Here is a 21627-nt window from a genome sequence, read left to right as displayed (position 1 = left end):
TTGAGAATCATCTGATTCTAAAAGGGGATGAAGATCCCAAGAAAGTGACAAAGCGGTGTGAAGATCACGACCCAGAAACAATTTAGCAGGAGTGAATCGGGTGGAAGAATTTACACTGGAATTAAAGGCAAGAACTAAATCAGAAAGATTGCGATCCCAGTCCTGATGATAGGAGGAATGAAAAATGGAAAGAGCAATTTTAAGATTTCTGTGAATGCGTTCGACGTTGTTAGCCTGAGTATAATAAGGAGAAATATTGTCTTTTTAATTCCAAGTTGAAAGCACATTTGAAAGAAAGCTTCCGAGGCAAAGATAGATGCATTGTCAGAAACTAAATTTGAAGGCAAACCGATAAGAGGAAATATAACGTTGGAAAGAAGATTGATAACAATAGAAGAAATTTTATGTAAAGGGTGGAGTACCAAATATTTGGAAAAACCGTCCAATAAAGAAAAAATATAGGTGTTACCATGTGATGAACGAACAAGAGGTCCGACCAGATCAATAAAAAAGGTGTGAACTGGGTAGGTGGGGGGGGAAGAGCAGAATGAAGGCCAGCAGATCTAGAACTGAGAGGTTTAGCTAACTGACAGGGTTGGCAGGTGGAAACATAGTGACGGACAGAATTACGCAAATTAGGCCAAAAATAAAGAGAGGCAATGCGGGCGTAAGTTTTAGCAAATCCAAAATGCCCGCCTACAGGAGAAGAATGATAATAGGAAAGTATCATGGGCTGTAAAATAGAAGGGACGACAACTCTGGGAGAAGACTTAGGTGTGGGTTTGAAGAGAAGTAGACCTTTAGAGCAAACAAAAGGACCACGATAAGAAGGGTCAGAAAGCAAAGCCTTCGTTTCAACACAAAAATCATCCTGAAGTTGATGAGATTGACAGGATTGAAAAGATAATGGAAAATCAATCAAAGAACAAATTAAAGTATCCAAAGGCGGTGAATCAGAGGAGGGAAGAGACTGAGAAGTAGGAAGAAAAGAAGAAACATCAGAGGGGGAAGGATCAAAAAAGACGAGATAGAGCATCAGCAACACAATTCTGAGTACTAGAGATAAATTTAATAGAAAATTTAAAACGGGAAAGACGGAGCAACCAGCGGCCAGTTTTGCCGATTTTAGGGGCATTAGAAAGGAGCCATGAAAGGGCTTGGTTATCAGTTTTGACGAGAAATTCCTTGTGATCAAGGTAATCAGAGAAATGTTCTAGAGTAGTGACTAAAGCCTCTCGCTCATAAATAGAGTAAGTGCGTTCGGCAGGTGAAAGTAATTTACTAAAATAAGCAATAGGTAGAGGGGTATCCTGAAGAATTTGATGAAGAACTCCAGAAATAGCATGATCTGAAGCATCAGTGTGGACCTCGAAGGGTAAAGAAAAATCAGGAAACTGTAGAATGGGAGCTTTAACAAGAAGAGATTTAAGGGTAGAAAAGGCCTGTTGTTGAGTAGAAGTCCTAAGAAATTTAACACCCTTACGTTTAAGATAGTGCAGTGGTTCAGCAATGTGAGAAAAATTGGGAATAAAACGATTATAAAAAGAAACCATACCAAGAAAAGTACGTAGTTGTTTGATGTTTTTAGGAGGAGAAAGTTGAGTAATAGCAGCAGTACGATCAGGATCAACAGAAACGCCTTGAGAAGAAATGATATGACCTAAAAATTTTACGGAGGTTTGGGCAAGAGAGAGCTTGGAAGGGTTAATAGTGAGACCAGCGGTACGAAGACGAGAGAGTACTTCAGTAAGATGAAAGATGTGAGAATCAAAATCAGGAGAAAAGATCAATAAATCGTCGACATAGGGATAAAGATATTTATATTTAATGTCCGAAAAAAGGGAGTCAATAAGGCGTTGCATGACTTGAGAACCGACGTTAAGACCGAAAGGCAACTTTGTAAATTGATAGAGGCCATTAGGGGTAATAAAGGCAGTAAGTTTAGAACTAGCTGCATCAAGAGAAATTTGGTGAAGGCAGAGTTGCAATCAAAAATAGAAAAATATTTGGCATTAGTAAAAAACTGAAAGGCGTTTTGTAACTTAGGTAGAGGATAGGCATCGTATTGAATCTTATTATTGAGATGACGGTAATCAACTACGAAACGCCTAGAATTGTCAGGCTTATTAACCAGAAAGGCAGGAGAAGCATAATTGAAGGTAGAAGGGATAATAGTGCCATCAGTTAACATTTGGGATATGTGCCGTTCCAAAAGTTGCATGCGAGGTGGACTAAGATGGTAAGGGGGGATCTGACGGGAGAGTGGTCCAAAAGATCAATGTGGGCCTCATAATTGCGAACAGTACCAAGTTGTTCCATAACGACGTCAGAAAATTCATCAAGAAGTGAAGTTAAGACTTCCTGTTGAGACTGAGTAACATAAATATGCGGGTGAGAAAAACGGAACGACGTAGGGTAATCAGAAGGATTAATCAACGGAATACTAGTTACAAAATCAAAGTGAAAAGAGATGGAAGAAGTGTGAGAGTGGAGAATGAGACCATTATGAGAAAAAAAATTATAACCTAGTATTAAGGGAATAGGAAGATCCTGAGCAACATAAAAAGGAAAAGACCAAGAAAATTTAGAAATCTTAACTGTAAGAATAAGTTGACCCAAAATATTTAAGGGGTGACATGAGATAGAAGTGCAGAATAAATCCGAAGAATGTAATTGCAGATGAGGGTGTAATTGCAGTAGCTGTTGGAAAAACGAGGAACTGATAAGTGAAAGAGAGGCCCCTGAATCTAACAAAGCATTAGAAGGAATATTCTGAAGTAGAGCCAGAATGTAAGAAGATGGAGTCGAGCACGGGACAGCAGATGGCAGATTTTCCCCCATGGACTGAATGCTGCGTACACACGGCGGGAGGGAGCGTTTCCCGAACGTGGAGTGGGACAATTACGGGCAAGATGACCTCGGCCTTGACAGCGGAAACAAGAAAGCGAAGAGACGGGCGGAGGAGTAAGAGAAGAAGAAGAAGAAGAAGAAGAAGAAGGGGGAAGTGGAGAAGAAAAGGTAGGAAAAGGATGGGGAGCAGAAGCATAATACGAAGCATTACTGTAGAAATTAAAGGTATCCATTTGAGCTGGATGATAAAGATGAGAAATAGAAGTAGGAGGAGAAAAGGGGTTAATTAAGAGTCGAAACGGAGGGGCAGCATAAAAACGAACAAGCAAAATGATTTCTTGAGGATGTTCGGAAAGAGCAAGAACGTCAGCAAAGGTGATAAGAGAATCTAAAAAGTCATAAGTGGGTTCGTCAGGGCGTTGATGACGACGTAAGAATACCGAGCTTAATTGTTGGCGAACTTCATAAGGAAGAAAATAATTATGCACAAGAGAGCGGAATTGAAACCAATCAGAACTAGCAGACATATGTTGTAACAAGAAATTGCGGAAGTGGCCAGTAGTTTTAGGATACAAAAGAGAAAGCAGTTGAGGAAAATGGAGCCAGATTCAATTTTAAAAATTTCCGAGCAGAAAACAACCAAAGGGTGAGTACAATCGGATGCGTAGAAGTGAGCTGGGGGACTAAGTCGACAGAAGTCTTAATAAGATGAAAATTTATAGCATCGGAATGAGAAGTAGAAAAAGGATTAGAAGATTCATACAAAAATTGCAGAGACAGAGTAGGTGGTGGTGTAGGCTGAGGGGGGGGCGGTGGGAGAGAAAGGTGGGGGAGGGGGCGATTGACAGAGCGAAGTTTTGTCAGGCGGAAGGAAAGCCGTATAATCCCTAAAGGGTGCTTTCGTTGGTGAAGAAGTTGCAAAGGATAACTCAGAAGACGAAACAGAATCTGTAGAAGAGGAAAAAGAACTAGTAGAAAGTATATCATAAGTAAGGAAAGGGTTTGGAGCAGACAAATTAAGAGGAGCAGAAGAAGAAGTAAAAGAAGTGTCAGATTGATAAGGAGAAAAATTATTGGAAAAAGAAGCAATTGTAAAAAGACGCAAAAGGCAAAGAAAAAGAAAAGACAGGAATCGAACCCGAGTTGATCTGCTACCAATACTGTCGGGGCGACGACAAGATAATATTATAGTAGTTTGATATACCACAATGAAATAAAATGTACCATAATTGATAAGATAACGTTAGGTGATCAAACGTGCTTAATAAAATATAATAAGAAGTAGGCTATGATGAGGAAAATTGCGCAGTAAGGAAGGAACTAGGCCCAAAAGAAGATGACCAGAATAACAGTGCAAAATAATATATAAATATATTTTAACAACCATAAGTTAACAACCAGATAAAAATTTGGAAATGGAAGAAAAATCTAAAAAAGATGTGCCACATTTACAAAAGTATACAATATGCATCGAAACCAGAACCCTGAAAAGAAAAAGGACGCATGGGAAGGGAAAGGGGACTAGGATGAGAAAGGATCTTCTTCACCGGGTAATTGAATAGTTTAGCAGTAGCAATAGATCATAAATGAGAACTGAAGAAGCTTTCTTTTTGCAAATAGTCCGTAGCGCAGTTCATAAGTAGAAAGAGTCTATGTGAAAGTTTTAAAGCGAAGCATTGCCACTCGACTGAGAAAAGTATTTATAATAGGCAAATGCCAGAATGAAGGTAAAGTCCAAATGTAAACAAATGTGTTATAAGCCTTGCTCACAGAGTTGTAGCAGATAATGTCCAGCTGAAGTTGACATAATAGCACAGCACACAGTTGTTAGCGTGTGTAAATCCACCACTCCGCCACGAATGCCCGACTCAAGGATGGATGGGCGGAGAGATCAATTTAAAGAGGAAAGGAAGTTTCCAGAAACAAAGCGAAGGCTATAGACACTAGCGAGTTCTAGAAAGAATAAAGTCACGTTGTGCACAGTACACAAGCACGGCAAAGTGTAGCACAGCTGACGCAATCAATCGAGTTGACAGTAGGTGAGCAGAGTACATCATGCGGCGAGCGTAGAATTGAAGCAAGCAGCGCCAAGCAAGGTAGGGAAATGTAGAGTATATAGAGAGATCGTAATACGGTGCCTATGTAAATCCTGAATCATTTTGCTATTTTTTTTTGCAGTTCTCGCCAGACCTGATAAAGATCCACTAACTTAACACAGTTAGGCACAGCTCTGGTAGATATTCTAGCCTTTTCTCAGAATATATTGCACTCCTGAATGACAAGATTTGTGCTTTCACTAACAGTCAACTTAACCTTACGTTTGTTGAAAAATAGAACTGCGTGAACTTGACGAGTAGATGGTAATTTTGCGCCTGTTATTTCGTGATTTACTTCACCAACCAAGAAAATAATTTTTTTATTGCTCCTTAGTTCCACTGACATCTTCGAAATATAAAACAATCCGTGCTAGCTACCCGATAAGTGAAAACTAAGTGACAATAACAATAAGAGCGCGCCACTCTTGTGACGCAACTTGTATGGACGTGTTTGCGCGCGAGTCGGCACGGGTTGCACTGTTCCAAATAAGGAAAGAAATTGTTTTCGGGTGTTTTAGGCCCAAATGAATAAAACAATAACATATGCATTGCAGAATTAAAACTTTACACTCACCGTTGCACCTTTCGTCTATTAATGTTCCCGCGGTGACTTCCTCTATTACGCCGCGTTGGAGCATTAACTGAATATACACCTGTTTAAATATTGCTCCGGCTACAAAATTCAAAGCATCGGTTCATAAATCATACCTAGACTCTGAACTGGGATATAATTTATGAACACGAGCTACCACAACATGATGCATATTCGTTTCTCAGGGTAAATTTGCTTCATTATATTCCCATACGCTTTAGACAAATCGTAGATTCCGTTGAAGAGTTTCTGTCCGTTCAACCAGTCATTCCGTATCCATACGTCAAGGAAATTATCTGATCATCACCTAATATCTAGCATAAATTAATTCAATAGATCCGTATATTATCATACTACTATGTACTACAAGTTACTTAAGGAATAGAAACGCAAAATCAAAACTATATCTAGTTTATTAGCATGCTAATGTATTATAAAATTGAATAATATGCATCCATCGGCAATAAAGAAAGGAAAATCGTGTGTAAATTACAAATATCATTCTCAAATGCTTGACTTCCGAGATAAACATATTTGAAAAATCTTTAAATTATCATCATATTTGCTTACATTTTCGTTAAGTTTCAAAAATATATCATATCTTCCATGTTTAAATTGATACAAGGGGAAGAATAGGGACCAAAACTTTATTAATCCAAGGAGGAGTGGAATATCTTCCTTTTAATATTGTTTGGGATTTTCTTTGGGGCATCATTTAGGTTTCATCTTTCATTTTGGTCTGTTTGACCAAATTTACTTGGATACATGTTTGGATTCTTGTTTGGATTTTCACTTGTGACTCATCACGTTACGAGATAAGCATTACCATGTTTAAATCTGGGTTCAAAACACCCATGCAGTCATTAATATTCCTATCATAACCCAAAATGAATAAATTAAAACAGTACATCACCGTATGTACAAAATAAACCAAATAATCTTACTACAGAGTGCCATAGATGTGATAGTACGTCAGTCTAACCTGCGAAAATCGTGCCATGAATTCCTAATCATGTGCCAATATATTTACATATTCTCAAATATCTCTTCGCTGTGCCAAGATTTTGTCAAAGAAAAACCGTACTCCATATTAGCGTTAACGCGCTGACCTTCAAATTTGTAAATATGCGAGACTCCATTCTATTCCTGAATATTTATATTACGTAATGTATAACAAACACGTAACCTATCAATATCTTCCGCTGAAAGTTACTACGAGACACATTATGCTTGGCTCGAGACATACATTCAACTTAACATGGCCTAAATCCTTCACTTGCAGTGCTAATCCAAATATAAATATAATATGTAACACAGGAATTTGCAATTCAATCATCTATCCCATTCTCAAGCAACGAACAGAAACATATCTCCTCATTCTAATTACAACTTGCCACATTAACATTCCATTTCCTTCATATATATATACCTCCATATTTAAAAATATCTTCATTCAATTCCACTTAAATAACCTCTGTGTTATGGTAACAATACTTAATAGCCTGATTACTTTCTCATACACTGCAACTTCGTTAATAAATCAAACATTTCTTTACAATACAATTATCGTACTGGCCATGATTGCAACACATATTGACCTGAAGTTTTAGGTTACGTCTCGTATCTCGCCTGCATTTTCTACAACCACAACTGGTTAAACGTTTCACGGTCTACACTTATGGATTGGCACTAAACATGCACGAATACTCAATCAGATCTAGTTTCCATTAACCTTAAAACTATCACATTATCACCATAGTTATACAGCATAAATTGGCACATTTCATCGGCTAATAATTGGCATTTATATTCAAATATCCTTTCATTGGCACTACATCTCTTACTTCTAGCACTCCTGCACACATATAAATATTTTTCATCATTGATTTCAAATTCATTACGATGCAACTCATAATACTTACCTCGTAACGGGATTTTGCTGCTGGATCTCTCCTGGTCTAGGACATCTTGGAGTAGGCAGCCCCTGCAGTCCAAAGATTACGTCATCTGCGGCTCCGGCTGGGGATCTTGGCTTGAGCTATTTCGTCTTGAGCGACCATTTCCATCTGTTTAAGCTGACTCCATCTTGTCACCAGTTCTCATGAAATCATAAAAGAACAAATACATAGTAGAATTCATATTGTACTGGTGAATAGTAGGCTACTCAATACGTAATATTTGTCTTCAGAATCTCGTATTGGTCGAAAATATTCTTTTTTAAATTTAGAGATTTCTCTAATTCGGCCTACGTTCTGCTATTTCTTTCGCTTAAACAGATATTGTCTCCCTCCTGGAAACAATAAATTATGCCTTCCTTAGCAAGGATTTGCCGCTATAATACTAATTTCGGCAATGTATAACTCGGCTGTAGTTCCCTTTCGCTTCTGAGTTTAGGTGTTACAGTAACAAATATTTTCCTTCAAATCTACTCCTTTTCTGCCGATATTTTTGCAGATGTAATCTTCACTGCTGTTTGTATATTAATACTTTAGTATTTAACGTTGCGTTGACCCTTTTATATCCTTCCGTAAGTCGTGCTGCTCCTCTTCAACTCGTAACTTCTTCTTCTCAAGGTAGTCAAGAATCGGTTTCATTCAAATTTTTTAGTCCATCATTATTTAATCTTGAGATTCCTTTTCCTTGCGGCCGGACGATATCGATTTACTAGATCTCTACTCTGTGTATTTGCACATTGCCTGAAGCTATTGTGCGCCATATTTGTCCACTGTTTCCATGACATTTACGGCCGCTAATGTAACGTAATGGTACACCGTCTTACTAATAAAAAATCCTTATACAGTTGTTTAACACTTGTATAGTTATACAGTGAATAAGCCCTGTATAAGCGTTGTAATTTTTTTTTTGAAAGGAGGATTGGAAGAACCTGCATCAACAAAAAATACCAGAAAGATGGACAGTGGCGGTTAATACCTAACAAAGTCGTGTACAAAGAGCTAGAACCCATTACAGATACTATGCGTAAGAGGAGACTGGGATTCTTTGGACATATCATGAGGATGCAGGATTCGAGACTTCTGAAACAACTAGTACAACACAATCTCGTCTCAAAAAATACCACAACAGGATGTAAATGGATCAGAGAAGTAAGAGAAGATCTGAAGGAAATAGGCCTTACAACAGAAGACACCACAAATAAGATAAAATTGAATACAAAACTCAAGAATACAAACCTCCGCTTTACCCTTACACAAAACAAACCAACAACACGCACATTTTCAACTGAGGAAAGGGCACGAAGATCAGAGCGTCTGAAGAAGTACTGGGAGGACCGCAAAGCCCGAACAATCCCTACAAAGAGACCTGAATGACGGACTGACTAATGTGATCCTATGTGGTCATAAAAGAAGAAGAAGAAGAAACATGGTATAAGCATTGTATTACTATACAGCACGTATACACTCGTTCCAAGTCGTAGGAATCTCTTCCTGCAGTTCACTGACGTATTTCGCACATTCACCACCTTTATGATCGCTTCTGCAAGTTATCTACAAGCAAAACTTCCGGAAAGTCGCACAGTTGCACGGCATATCACAAAGGCAGTGGCAAAACAAAGTGAGACAGCTGGAAATTGGCTTATATTCATATCAACATTTCTTCAGCTTGCTTGTATAATGAACACCACGAAAGAAATGGAAAAGCTAAAGAAAAGATCAAGAGCTCCTAACTGGGATAGTATGGAAAACTTAAGCAATTGTAATTGAATCAGTGAGTTGAAAAGGGTACACATTCCAAAATCCTTACTTTTCAGGAGAAAGGAAAAACTGTTTTGTAGCTAAAAGAAAGGTTTGTTCAAAAACGTCTCTATTAGGCATTTATACATCATATATATGCATATTCAGCTACAAAGTATGGAAATCATATTACATGCGGTTATACCATTTTTTTATATCAAGGAATATGTCCCTTTTTATACTCAAATTTGAGAAAGATCTTTGTAGAGGCAGATAATGTATAATGAACTCGCAATTTCAAAAGTCTATTAAGCAGTTACAAATTATTACACAAAAATACGCCCAACCATAATTTCTTTTATAGTTATTCATTGTCATTTCATCTCTTTGAAGTGTTTTACTTTACGAAGATGTCTAGCCTCCATAACCTCTAAATGGTGTATGTCTTCTATGTTTAAAATATCGTGAAGATCATCAACGTTATCGTCCATTCTTTCAATGTGTGTTCAATGTATGGATAAGTTGAATATTTCACCACGATTATATTACTGCAGACAGTAAATACCACGAAAATAAAATGCTCACTCGTTTCTTTTTCCGCTACTCACTGCTATACAACGCTTATACAAGGGTCGTGGTCTGTATAAGCAACTCAATGAATAATGAATACACAGGAGGCTTATACATGGTTTATTAGAAACGAATTTCACAGTAACGGTGTATAAACCTTGCATAAAAGTTAGACACCGTTTATTGGTAAGACGGTCAGAGATTTGCCACATCTATTTTACATGTTTCATAAACAACATTAAAGGTAAGGCTTTTATTGCAGGTGATAGTCTATTCTAGAGTTGTGAGGAGGAGCCATATTAACCGGATTCCGTTCGTATTATGTTACTGAATGGAAAGAAAAAATTGTGCTGGTCACCATATTCACTTAAAAAGTACACTGAAAGCCTGTAACTGTTCAGTTCAACTGCATTTAACATTATTATGCCTATTTTCTTGTGTAACTTCTACCATCGCAGAAGATATTTTTCCATGGCGTGGCCCAGGCTATGAAGCCTGCTATTCTGCCAGACTGTTCAAATCACACCGTCAACAGCCCTGAAGGTGGTTTTCCGTGGTTTCCCGTTTTCGCGCTAGGCAGATGCTGGAACTGTACCCTAATTAAGGCCACAGTCACTGCTATCCCAGTCCTATCACTTTCTCATCCTTCATCATGTTGGTGCAGCAAAAAGAAAAATTCTGCCAAACCATGTCTGATAACACTACACTGTGCATACAGTTTATAACAATTTATTACACTTGTTGCATACACAGTATAATACTAAAGCATACCTAATTATAAAGAATTATAAAGAATACATTAGGAAAAAGAAAGAAACTTACATATAATATGCCAGAATGATAAATTTGTTAATAAAAATATATATTTACCTTGAAACTTAGTAACATGCAATGAAATAAAATGGGAAATGGAATTTACACTCAACTAAATCTGTCCAATACCTCTGCCAACATTTCGTTTTAATTTCCAGTTCAGACATGGTGTCCCCGAGATCATTCCTTGTTCAAACTGTAGTAATGATGAAAGAATGATTTTGGAAGATGGATCTGTGGTTGGTATTTTGAAGATTAGGTTAGCTGCAGCTCTCATCAGGATGTTGCGAATGGTTGAGAGCAACTGGATTGATTCTGTTTGGTGAGAGGGGGGTCTGCATCGTATATTATTTTGTGGAGTAGAAGCAGAGAGGTTTAGTTTTAACCAATTCAGCTCTCGTGGAATGCAGGAGTTCATTATAAAGTAGTAGTAAGTAAATTTGTGTCCTCATCTCGACTGCGTGTACCATTTTAACCCTCCTGTAATTTTTAAATTTCTGACAGTACCGGGAATTGAACCCGGGCCCCCGAGGACAGCAGCTAATAATGCTAACGATTACGCTTCGGAGGCAGCCTTAAAGTAGCAGTAGTAATAATTAGAGTTGTCGATCGATTTAAAATTTTGATTGGTTAACCAAATGACTTTAATCAATTAATCGGTCGGTTAATCAAATTTTAATCAGTTTCACACACTATAACTTCGAGAAAAATACCTGGCATAAAACATTTTTATAATTCAATGTGCTATAAAGAAGACATTCTTTTTATTTTAAATTTTAATTGTATTGGTAGCATGCAAGTAATAAAAAACTTAAAAACAGTTAATATTTTAAGTATATTTCAATATTGGTAATTTAATGGGACAAGCATTTGAAACTGTGAAGTTGACAATTGCTTACAGTCGCACCTTTTTGCTCTAGGACTTCAGACTTCATAACCCTCATTTTAGAATAAAGCAGTTAATGAGGTATTTAAGCTTTTACCTTTCTGAAAGAAAGACATGAGCATCAGCTTACTTTAATGACCTGTCAATCATATAATAGCTAAGGCTTGCACACCAAACTACAAACAATAAAATACTCTACACAGGTTTTGTGCCATGCAAAACAGTTATTTTTGCTTCACTACACTCTAATGTTTAATCGGTTAAACACATTGATCGGTTAATTGTATTTTTAGATTAATCGGTTCGATTGATCGATTAATTCGACAGCTCTAGTAGTAACATGTAACAAGCTTTAACAGCTTCATTTTAGCTCTAGTATTAGGCTTAGCAAGCCAGCTGAAGAGTAATTTGGATTGCTTTCCAAATTAAAATGAGCCTCAGAAATAAAAACAAATACCGGACTGATAAATCTTCTCAAACATTTGTAATGTATGATGACCGAAAGGCCGCTTATCTTTTACAGTGTTATGCGAAGAAATCCCAAATCAAGAAAATTACACACAGGATTGGAACACTAAACATCCTTACATTGACAAGTAAATGTGAAGAACTGGTCGATTTGATGGAGAGGAGGAAACTGTATCCTTGGCATACGTGAGACAAAATGGAAAGGCACGGGAGTAATACAGCTGAGGAAAGGATATAAACTTCACTGGATGGGTAACAAAACCGAAGCTAGGAATGGTGTCGGATTTGTATTGAGAGATCCTATAGATGCTGTAATTGAAGTGGTATATGTGAATGACAGAATCATCAAACTGGATGTCTCCTTCAAGGTGGTGTTAGCAGTCTTATAGGTATATGCCCCACAGTCTGGATGTGATGATGAATAAAAGGAGCAATTTCGATCTGACCTGGAGGTAGCTACTGAAGGAGTGGAGAATATATTAGTGATGGGTGATCTGAATGCACAAGTGGGAACAGACAGACTTGGGTATGAAAATGTGTTGGGCCTGCATGGTTTTGGTACCAGGAACCAGGTAGGTAAACAACTTCTAGATTTTTGTGTGAGAAATGGCTTAAAAATAAATAACACCTAGTTTCAAAAACAATTATCTCACAAAATAACAAGGTATAGTTGAGATGGATAATCCAAATCCTTAATAGATTACATGATACCTGACGGAAAAGCTGATCAAACTATTTATGATGTTAAGGTTGTACCTAGTGAAAGCTTAGATAGTGACCACAGGTTGCTTCTTGCAATCATCAAAAATGTAAAAATCCACACACTGAGGAAAACCAAAAATTAAAACCTGGGAACTGAAAAAAGTAGAAAACAAAATGATGTATACAAAAAAGGTGTCCTCCAAAATACCTGCAGATGGAACACAAGGAGGAAATACAGAGTGGAACAGATTCGAAGAATGTCTTGTTGGAACTGCTGTAGAAATATGTGGCAAAAGCAGTAGTAAAGTAAAGGAAAGAAAAACAGCCTGGTGGAATGATGAAGTAAAGAGTGCTGTTCAGAAGAAAACTGAAGCAAGAAAGGCTCGACATAAAGAAATTCAGAAAGGAGATGAAAAATATGAATTAAAAATGAATTACAACAGACATACAGAGATTGTAGACTGCAAGTGAAACGAATAGCAGCAGAAGAAAAACAAAAGTCTTGGATTGATTTTACAAATTAATTTCAAGAAGATAGTAAAGCAAGTTCCAAATTGCTGTACAGTGTTATTAGAAATACCAGGAGTAACTATGAGCAAATAACAGCTTTACAGAAACCAGATGAGAGCATCACTAGGGAAGACGCCTCCGCGCGCGCGCACATACAAGACTCGCTGACAAATGACCACCTTTATTATATATGGCTAGCTGCGGCAACCGGTTCTGCATTGCCTGTGTGTAACGTCACTAGATCTCGGGAAATAGTGAAGAGAGAATGACGTTCTATTAGCCTCTGCAAAAACGTTTCTCAAATCTGCATAATGGCATCAAAACATGCAAGCCTTCGAATTCTTAGAAAGGAAATGGCTCAGTGGCATAGTTAAAATGCGTCTACGGTACGTGGTGCTTAGTAAAATTAAGTTTTATAGACAGCGGGGATATTTTCATGATGGATCGTTGTATTGTAAATATATGTGGAATAGGTATTGCCGGCAAATTTTCAACGGGTCCTCGTCGATGTTATGATGCCAATTTTCAGTTAATGTTTGTTAAACACTTGGAAATGTAGAATAATTGTGCACCCACAAGAAATACGGCATAGGCCTAACAAAAGACAATATTCAGCATTAGCGTGAAGACAAAGATAGCTAAAAAATGCGTACTATACACAAAATGCATTCAGTGGGCCGCAAAAAGGACGCTTTAAAGAAGACAAAGATGAAATCGTGAGGTATGTGAAAAACGCAAGGGTGGAATGGCCATACCACGGCGCAGTAAACTCGTTTGTTGACCTTCAACGCCCGCAATTAGGCCTATACATCGCTAGCCACTGAAGTTGGCCGAACCCGGCAAGTGAATGTGCGTGTAGCGGCCGGTTGTAGCTGACGCTGAGTAAAAGAAATAGTTTTATAGTTAGCAAGAATATTTTCCTGATGGATCATCATATTGTAGAGACGCGTGGAATAGATATTGCCGGGAAATTTTCAACGGGTTCTCTTCGATAATATGATGCCAATTTTAACTTGATGGTTATTAAACCCGTGGAAATAAAGAAAAAATTATGCAACCGCAAAAAATATGGCATAACTGAAGCCAGTGTTCGGCGTTGGCGTGAAGACAAAGATAGTCTAAAAATTCGTACTGTACAAGAAAGGCATTCATATGATTTTACAAAGTACTTTTTAAGCCTGATTAAAATTTTTTGAAGGAAAAAGTGGGGGTCATATTGCATTCAGGGTCGTCTTGGATAAAATTAAACATACACTTTCACGTAGTATCGGATTTAGAAAAATAACAAATAAGTAAGTAGTAGTGTGGATATCATCTGTGAAAACACAAGTTTTGAACAAACTGATTGCCGTTTCATACTGATTTTAATGTGCATGGAAGTTTTTCCGACTTTTACAAAAATCGGATATAACGACAGTCCGCTATAGCGAGTAAATTTTTCGCCGTTAGGAATTCTCGCTGTAGCGGACTTCTACTGTAGTTTGAATCTCGGTATAGTCTTGAAAGGTTATACTGTGTTATGAATGTGACATCTGAATTAAGGGGAATATGATGTGCAGTTACATAGATAAAATCATAGTGTGAGAGAAAAAGAGTAGGTATGTGAAATTTTTAATATTCTTCAGATATTTCTGAATTTTTTTCTTGGTTGGTTGCTTGCTTACTGTCGCAAGGTGTTAGCTCATTTCATAATTATTGCTAATATATCAGCATATTTATGCATTTCATTTTCTGCTTTCTCAGTGGTTGGTTATTACATAGTGTTTTGTGGAGTTAGAGTGGATTTCCTTTGCTTGGCAGTGGACCAAGTTTGTGGACTCCCCTACCAGCTCAGTGTCGTCCCCTGGTCCTAAGCCTGTCAACTTCGACTTCCACAAGTCTGCTGTCGAACAGGTACAGTAAGCTTTGAACAGAAATTGTTAGTTACTAGATAGGTTTGTCTAAGGGACTGAGATCTACATTATTAGTAGAGTAGAAATCTGCTGTCTTGAGTACGGGATATAGCAAGAACACCATTGTAACAATAGTTTTTTATGTCCGTCAAAAATGTATGAGCTGTGTAATATCTTAAGGTTACGACGAGAACCCTAGCACTGATTCATCCGTCATTAATTTAGCATGTTTATATATTTTTTCCACATGCCAGTATAAAAGGCTAGCAAACAATGTTGATCTTTTGTTCACATAACTCCTATACTGCACAAAGTACAGCAGGGTAATTCCGTGAGAAAGTGGACATCCTCTTGAACATTTAAAATGCATACAATCTCTATGTAATATATACCAAACTGTAGATAAATGTATGTAGTTTAATTTTCAAAAGTGGAATTAACAGTTATTTTTCATGAACATTTTCATTCATGTCACTAGTTGCTGGTTTCCTCATTGCAAATACAGTGAAACCTCCTCAAGACGTTTCTGCAGGGTTCGAGGAAACAGAATGTGTTAGGCGAGAAAACGTACTAATGAATGTACGAATAAAAACTATCCAATAGGGATATGGAAACACAGATACGATTTTTTCCGACATGAGGGCATTTTACATTGTTTATCTGCGAGTACAGTGAAAACTATAGGCCTATCTACCATTTCTAAAGGTACAAAACGTATGAAGGTTCTAAAAGATATGAAAAGCACGAGAGAACAAATATGTAAACCTTTTCTGTTGGGGATTATAAAATAACCCGTTCCGGTACCCTGAAAGGTGTGAAAAACACCAGACAACAAATATGAAAACATGTGCACGGGGGCCAACAAAAATATCCAAGTATTATTGTAGATCACACTCTTTCTAAAACCAATGATAGTAGAAGCCATATAATTTGGAGCAGTGGGTTGTTAAACATTATTTTCTAGTTACACTCTTAGACAATGAATTGGAGGTTACACTCAACCGTATGCAACTGCGAGGAATGACCTCGGCTGCCATTTTGAATCGAACAAAACTTTGACTAACTTGAGTGATCAAGTCGAAACTTGAAGGTGCGAGTTTCAACGTTCACAACCTCTTCGCATTTAAAGATGCAGATGCCAGTCCACTTTCTGAAAGATTTTAATTTTATCTTCTTTATTAAGGAATTTCACATTTTCTGTATGTGTAACTAGGCTATCACAAAACAAATATGCACAACATTGTGTTCCTAATCCAGATATAGGCTACCGTATCATGCGACAAATTTTAGCTACACTTCACTGTACCACTCAACACAAAATACATTTCTACCTTCTGAATGGAATGCGAAGTACAAACACAAATAGGCTCACTCTGCTATTCAAAATCTCGCTGCTAACCGGCAAGCAAAATTGAACATTCCTGAGGCAAACGGCTTGCTCCCTGAAACTGCAGCTTTGAAGTTCAGGAAAGCCTTTTCCCCGTAATTACGCAACTGTGGCGACGGCTCTTACCCAAGTTGGAAATCGCGTTTCTTTCAGAAGGGATGACAAATACAGTAACATTTTCACATCTAGGAAAAATGTGATCGTACTAAGCGGTAATAGCGAAAATTCGTGACATGATATTTGAGGTATTTTTATGTAGATTGAATACGATGAGAATCGTCGTAAGTATTTTGTCTCTTTCAGCTGTATTAGTAGGTTTAGAAATGGTTTCACTAGCATAAGTTATTTCTGGCTGTGTGACTCTTTTATAATGTCTTAATTTTGCTGCTAAGCTTTTTTTATTGTATGTAGTCTTGGTAATATAATTTGCTTTGTTTAATTTATTTATTCTGTTATGCCAAGCTGGTTTCTCATTAAGATGATGATTTCTCCTAAATACTTAAATTTATCAACAATTTTGATTTCTTGCCCATCTCCTCTCCTCTCCTCTAAACTTTACTTTTGATATGGTATTAATTAAAGTAAGTTCTATCAGTTTAATTTTATTTACTAGTGGGGGATGTGTAAACATGATCTCAGTTTTTTCAAAGGATATTGTAAGACCTTTTTTTTGCTATTTTCTGTAGAGATTTAATTTGATGTTGAGTTTTCTGAATATTATTGAACGATAGAGCAAGGTCATCAGCAAATCCTAAACAGTTTAAACTTAACCCATTCACTGCCAAACCCATATATATACGTTTTGGCGCATTGTGTACTTCACCGATCTCACAAATGAACGTGATATAGTGCCATGCTTTGAGATTCCGTTAAAATGCAGATATACCACTCCATTTTGCATGTTTTGAAAGCGATCTGGTGTTATATTTTCAGCTTTGGTGGAGTGGAACATCTTTCCCACTAACGTGTAGCCATCATGGTGTCTTGAAGTATACATTCGTCTCTTGTTGACGAAGAAATTGAATGTTTCCTCATAAATAGTAACTGGAGAGCTATATTTTGATAATGAAGATGAAGAATATCTAAATGGTGATTTTGAACTACAAGAAAGTGCGAGACAAATTAGTTATAATGAATCTCATGCGGAATTGTCACCCCTTCCTCAGATAAATTCCTTTTCCCCAAATGTAAATGATTTTGATAATACCAATTCTTGGATCAACAATTTTATATTATATTTCAGTAATAGTATCACCGAGCGGAGTAGCCGCGCTTATTAACATGCTACAGCTATGGAGCCAAGCTCTGCACTCGGCAGGTGAGTGGGTTTGGTCCCCACCATCAGTTGTCCTGAGTGTTTTTTTTTAACTCCCAAGCAAATACCGGGACAGTTCCTATTCATATGCCACAGCCGATTCCTTCCACTTTGTTACCCAGTTTCATTCATCATCATTCATTTCATATTCATTACCTTCTCAACTGAGGTTTGCATCAGGAAGAGCATCAGCCGTAAAAATATGGTGTACAATATAATCTCACTTCATCTCCTACCCCATATTGGGCTGCGGGGCTAAGGGACGATATGCATTCCATGAATACTATCAGTAAAAATGTATCTCTAAAAGTGCTTCTTCCTTAAATAAACCCGGCCCAGAGGGTTCGCCTGGTCATCAAAATCTGGAAGTGAAAAGGTTAAAATTTGTTTAGCGCTTACAACTTTTATGTTCTTTGGGTTGACCTTGTACCAGTACCTTATTATAAATTCTAATGCAAATTAAATAGTAATGGTGATAAACAGTCTCTTTGTCTTAAACCTGTTTTAATAAAAAATGGTTCAGAAACCTCTCCTCTAAACTTTACTTTTGATATGGTATTAGTTAATTATACAAACTAGTCAATTATACAATGATTGAGATTAGGCAGAGAAAGCTAAGGGTGTGGAAATTGCAGGAGAAGGAAATAAATTAAGATTTCCAGACACACATTGAAACAAGTGTACCTAAGGAAGACATCGGAAGGGTCTAAGAAGAATGGACGAACTTTAAAACAGTCATGGTGGAGTCTGCAGAAAAGACCTGTGGAAGAGTATCAGGTAGGAAGAGAGATCAAGAAACGCCCTGGTGGAATGTCAAGGTAAAAGATATAGTTAAACAGAAGAAACAAGCTTGGAAAAGATGGCTGAGAAACAGAACAGCAGAATGCAAAACAGAATACAGGCTCTGCAAGGAGGAGTGCTCCAAGTGGTTCAAGAAGAGAAAAAGAAATTCTGGCAAAAATTCACTGAGTCTCTGGAAGAAGATACAATCAGAAGCAAAAAGATCTTATTCCAGTGGGTAAAAAGAAGAAAAAACCCAGGTGAAGGTGCTTGACTTCATTAAAAATGAACAGGAGGAAGTGATGACACAGGAGCAGGATATATTGCAGAGGTGGGGAACTTGAACAGCTTTACAATGTGCAAAATACCTCAGTACAAGGAGAAATCAAAGAACCAGATTTAGTGCAGATGGAAGATAAGGAAAACGAGGTGTCCATGGCAGAGATTGAGTGGGCCACTAAAATATGAAACGAGGCAAGGCAGCTGGAATTGACGAGGTCACCATAGAAATGATAATAGCAGTAGGAGCAGTTGGTCTACAGTGGTTGTATAGATTCTTCAGAGTGATATGGAAAGAAAAGACTGTTCCAAAAGAGTGGACGAAAGGGGTCATTATACAAATTTTCAAGAAAGGAGACAGGAAGCAATGTGAAAATTACAGAGGAGTGACACTGATACCTCATATTAGCTAAGATCCTTGAAAGAATCTTGGAGAAACAAATAACAGACACAGTAGAGGAAAAATTGGCGGAACACCAGTATGGATTCAGGAGAGGCAGGTCCACATTTGACCCAATTTTTACATTGCGTCAAATGATGAAAAGGTATTGGGAATATAAAGGACGTTTCTAGATATTGAAAAGTCCCAAGGAATTTGGTGTGGAAAACATTGACAGGGGCACAGATTGCGAATGAAATGCAGACGGTAATAGCATTGTATCAAAATTGCAAAAGCTTTGTTAGAACTAAAGTGGGTCAAACTGAATAGTTCAGAGTTGAGACAGGCTTAAGACAGGGAATTGTATTGTCTCCCTTACTCTTCATTATCATCATGGATAGAATTCTACATAATATCAAGGAGGAGAAGATGGGTGAGCAGGTAAAGTCTGTGCTCTTTGCTGATGACTTTGTAGTTTTGGGAGATAATGAAGAGGAAGTACAGACACAAGTTGATTTATGGAATGGGGAGATAAGAAATTTTGGAATTAAGATTGGTACTGCGAAAAGCAAGACTTTGATCATGACGAGGTAACAGAAAATCCAGGGGAGTGATAAAAATAGGAAATGAACCTCGTGAAGTAATGAAAAATTTTTAATATTTGGGCAGCATGATGTCACAATATGGACATTTGGATGGAGAAATTGATTTAAGAATACAGCAGCCTACAAGTTTCTACCAGTGTGTGAGAGACATTGTACGGAACAAAGATGTGCCAATGAAGTGCAAGAAGGTTTTATACTCGTCCTATTATAGACCTATACTGACGTGCTTCAGCAGCCTGGACGTTGACTAAGCGGAACCAAAGTAAGATACAAGCAGCTAAAATGAGGTTCTTGAGAAGCATACAGAGAAAGACAAGGCGAGATAGAATACGAAATGAAGAACTAAGGAGAAGCGTGGGAGTGTGTAAACTTCAAGAAGAGACTGATATAGCAAAGCTAAAATGGTTTAGACACAGTGATGAGAATGCCGGGAGAGAGAATACCAAAGAGAACATCCATGGATACAGAGACTGCAAAGAGGCCTTAAGGACGGCCTAGAATGAGATGGAGGAGCTCTGTTGTGGACTGTGTTGCAAATAGGAGTCAATAGCAATAAAGTACTAGAAGAGGAATGGTGGAAAGATCAAGTAAGGTGGAGAGAATCTGGAAAAGGGAATGGATGAAGAAGGTATTAGTTAAAGAAAGTTCTATCAGTTTAATTAATTTGGGATGGAGTCCAAAATTCCAAAAAAAAATTTAACATTGAAGGTCTGTGTATAGAATTATATGCCTTCTTAAAGTCAACAAATATTATTATTATTTATTTATTTATTTATTTATTTATTTATTTATTTATTTATTTATTTATTTATTTATTTATTTATTTATTTATTTATTTATTTATTTATTTATTTATTTATTTACATTTTATGGCCTTCACTGGACCACTCTAGCCAACTTAATACAAAGAATTTTTCAGTTTCCTGTCAGCCCAGTACTTCTTCATTCTCTCTGATCTTATCCTTCTTTCTTCATCGGAAATCACCCTTCCTATTGTCTATTTGTTGATTCTGATTTGCAGTCTGGTTTGTTTGTGAGTTTCTTGATTTTGTCGGTTTTGTTTCTTAGGTCTTCCACTGTAATTTGTAGTTCATCCATATCTTCCTTGATTTCTGTAATCCATTTAATGTTGCACTTACTATTCCATAATTTTTCTATTATTCTCCTGATGATCCTGTTCTCTGGTGTCCTAATTAGATGTCCAAAAAATGAAATGTGTTTCTTCCTGATTGTGCTCATTACCGGTTCTATTTCCTTGTAGACTGTTTCATTAGAAGCTACTCTCCAGTGTCCATCTTTTTGGTATGATTTGTTGATGCACGTTCTAATGATTCTTCTCTCTATCTTGAGTATTTTGTCTATTTGTGCAGTGTTAGTTGTTTTGAAGATGGTTTCGCTTGCGTATGTTATTACTGGTTGAGTGACTGTTTTGTAATGTTTTAATTTTGTTGCTATTGACAGGCCCTTTTTGTTGTAGGTATTCTTGGTGACATATTGTGCTCTGGTCAGTTTATTTATTCTGTTATGCCATGCTGGCTTTTTATTGAGGTTATATGTTATGATTTCTCCCAGATATTTAAATTTATCTACAATTTTGATTTCTTGGTTTCCTATGGCAATTTTGTTTATGAGTGGTGGGTCAGTAAACATGATTACTGTCTGTTCAAAAGATATTCCAAGGCCAATTTTCTGTGCTATTTCCTGTAGTGATATAACTTGTTGTCTGGTTTCCTGAATATTGTTGGACAAGAGAACAAGGTCATCGGCAAAACCGAGGCAATTTAAACTTATGATGTCTTTGGGTCTTCCAA

At 37.2% G+C, this 21627-nt stretch overlaps 1 protein-coding gene across 1 annotated transcript in view; it reads left to right on the top strand.

Moving 5' to 3' along the window:
- Reps (RALBP1 associated Eps domain containing) overlaps window positions 1–21627 on the top strand; it is a 187150-nt gene that overhangs the window by 97215 nt on the left and 68308 nt on the right. The window contains exon 7 of the mRNA XM_068225238.1: window positions 14980–15072. Coding sequence (XP_068081339.1) covers window positions 14980–15072 — 93 coding nt within the window. The remainder of the gene's footprint in view (window positions 1–14979; window positions 15073–21627) is intronic.

The sequence above is a fragment of the Anabrus simplex genome, chromosome 1 (assembly GCF_040414725.1).
Source record: "Anabrus simplex isolate iqAnaSimp1 chromosome 1, ASM4041472v1, whole genome shotgun sequence".
Taxonomy (NCBI): Eukaryota; Metazoa; Arthropoda; class Insecta; order Orthoptera; family Tettigoniidae; genus Anabrus; species Anabrus simplex.
This window is presented reverse-complemented; position numbering and strand designations above follow the sequence as displayed.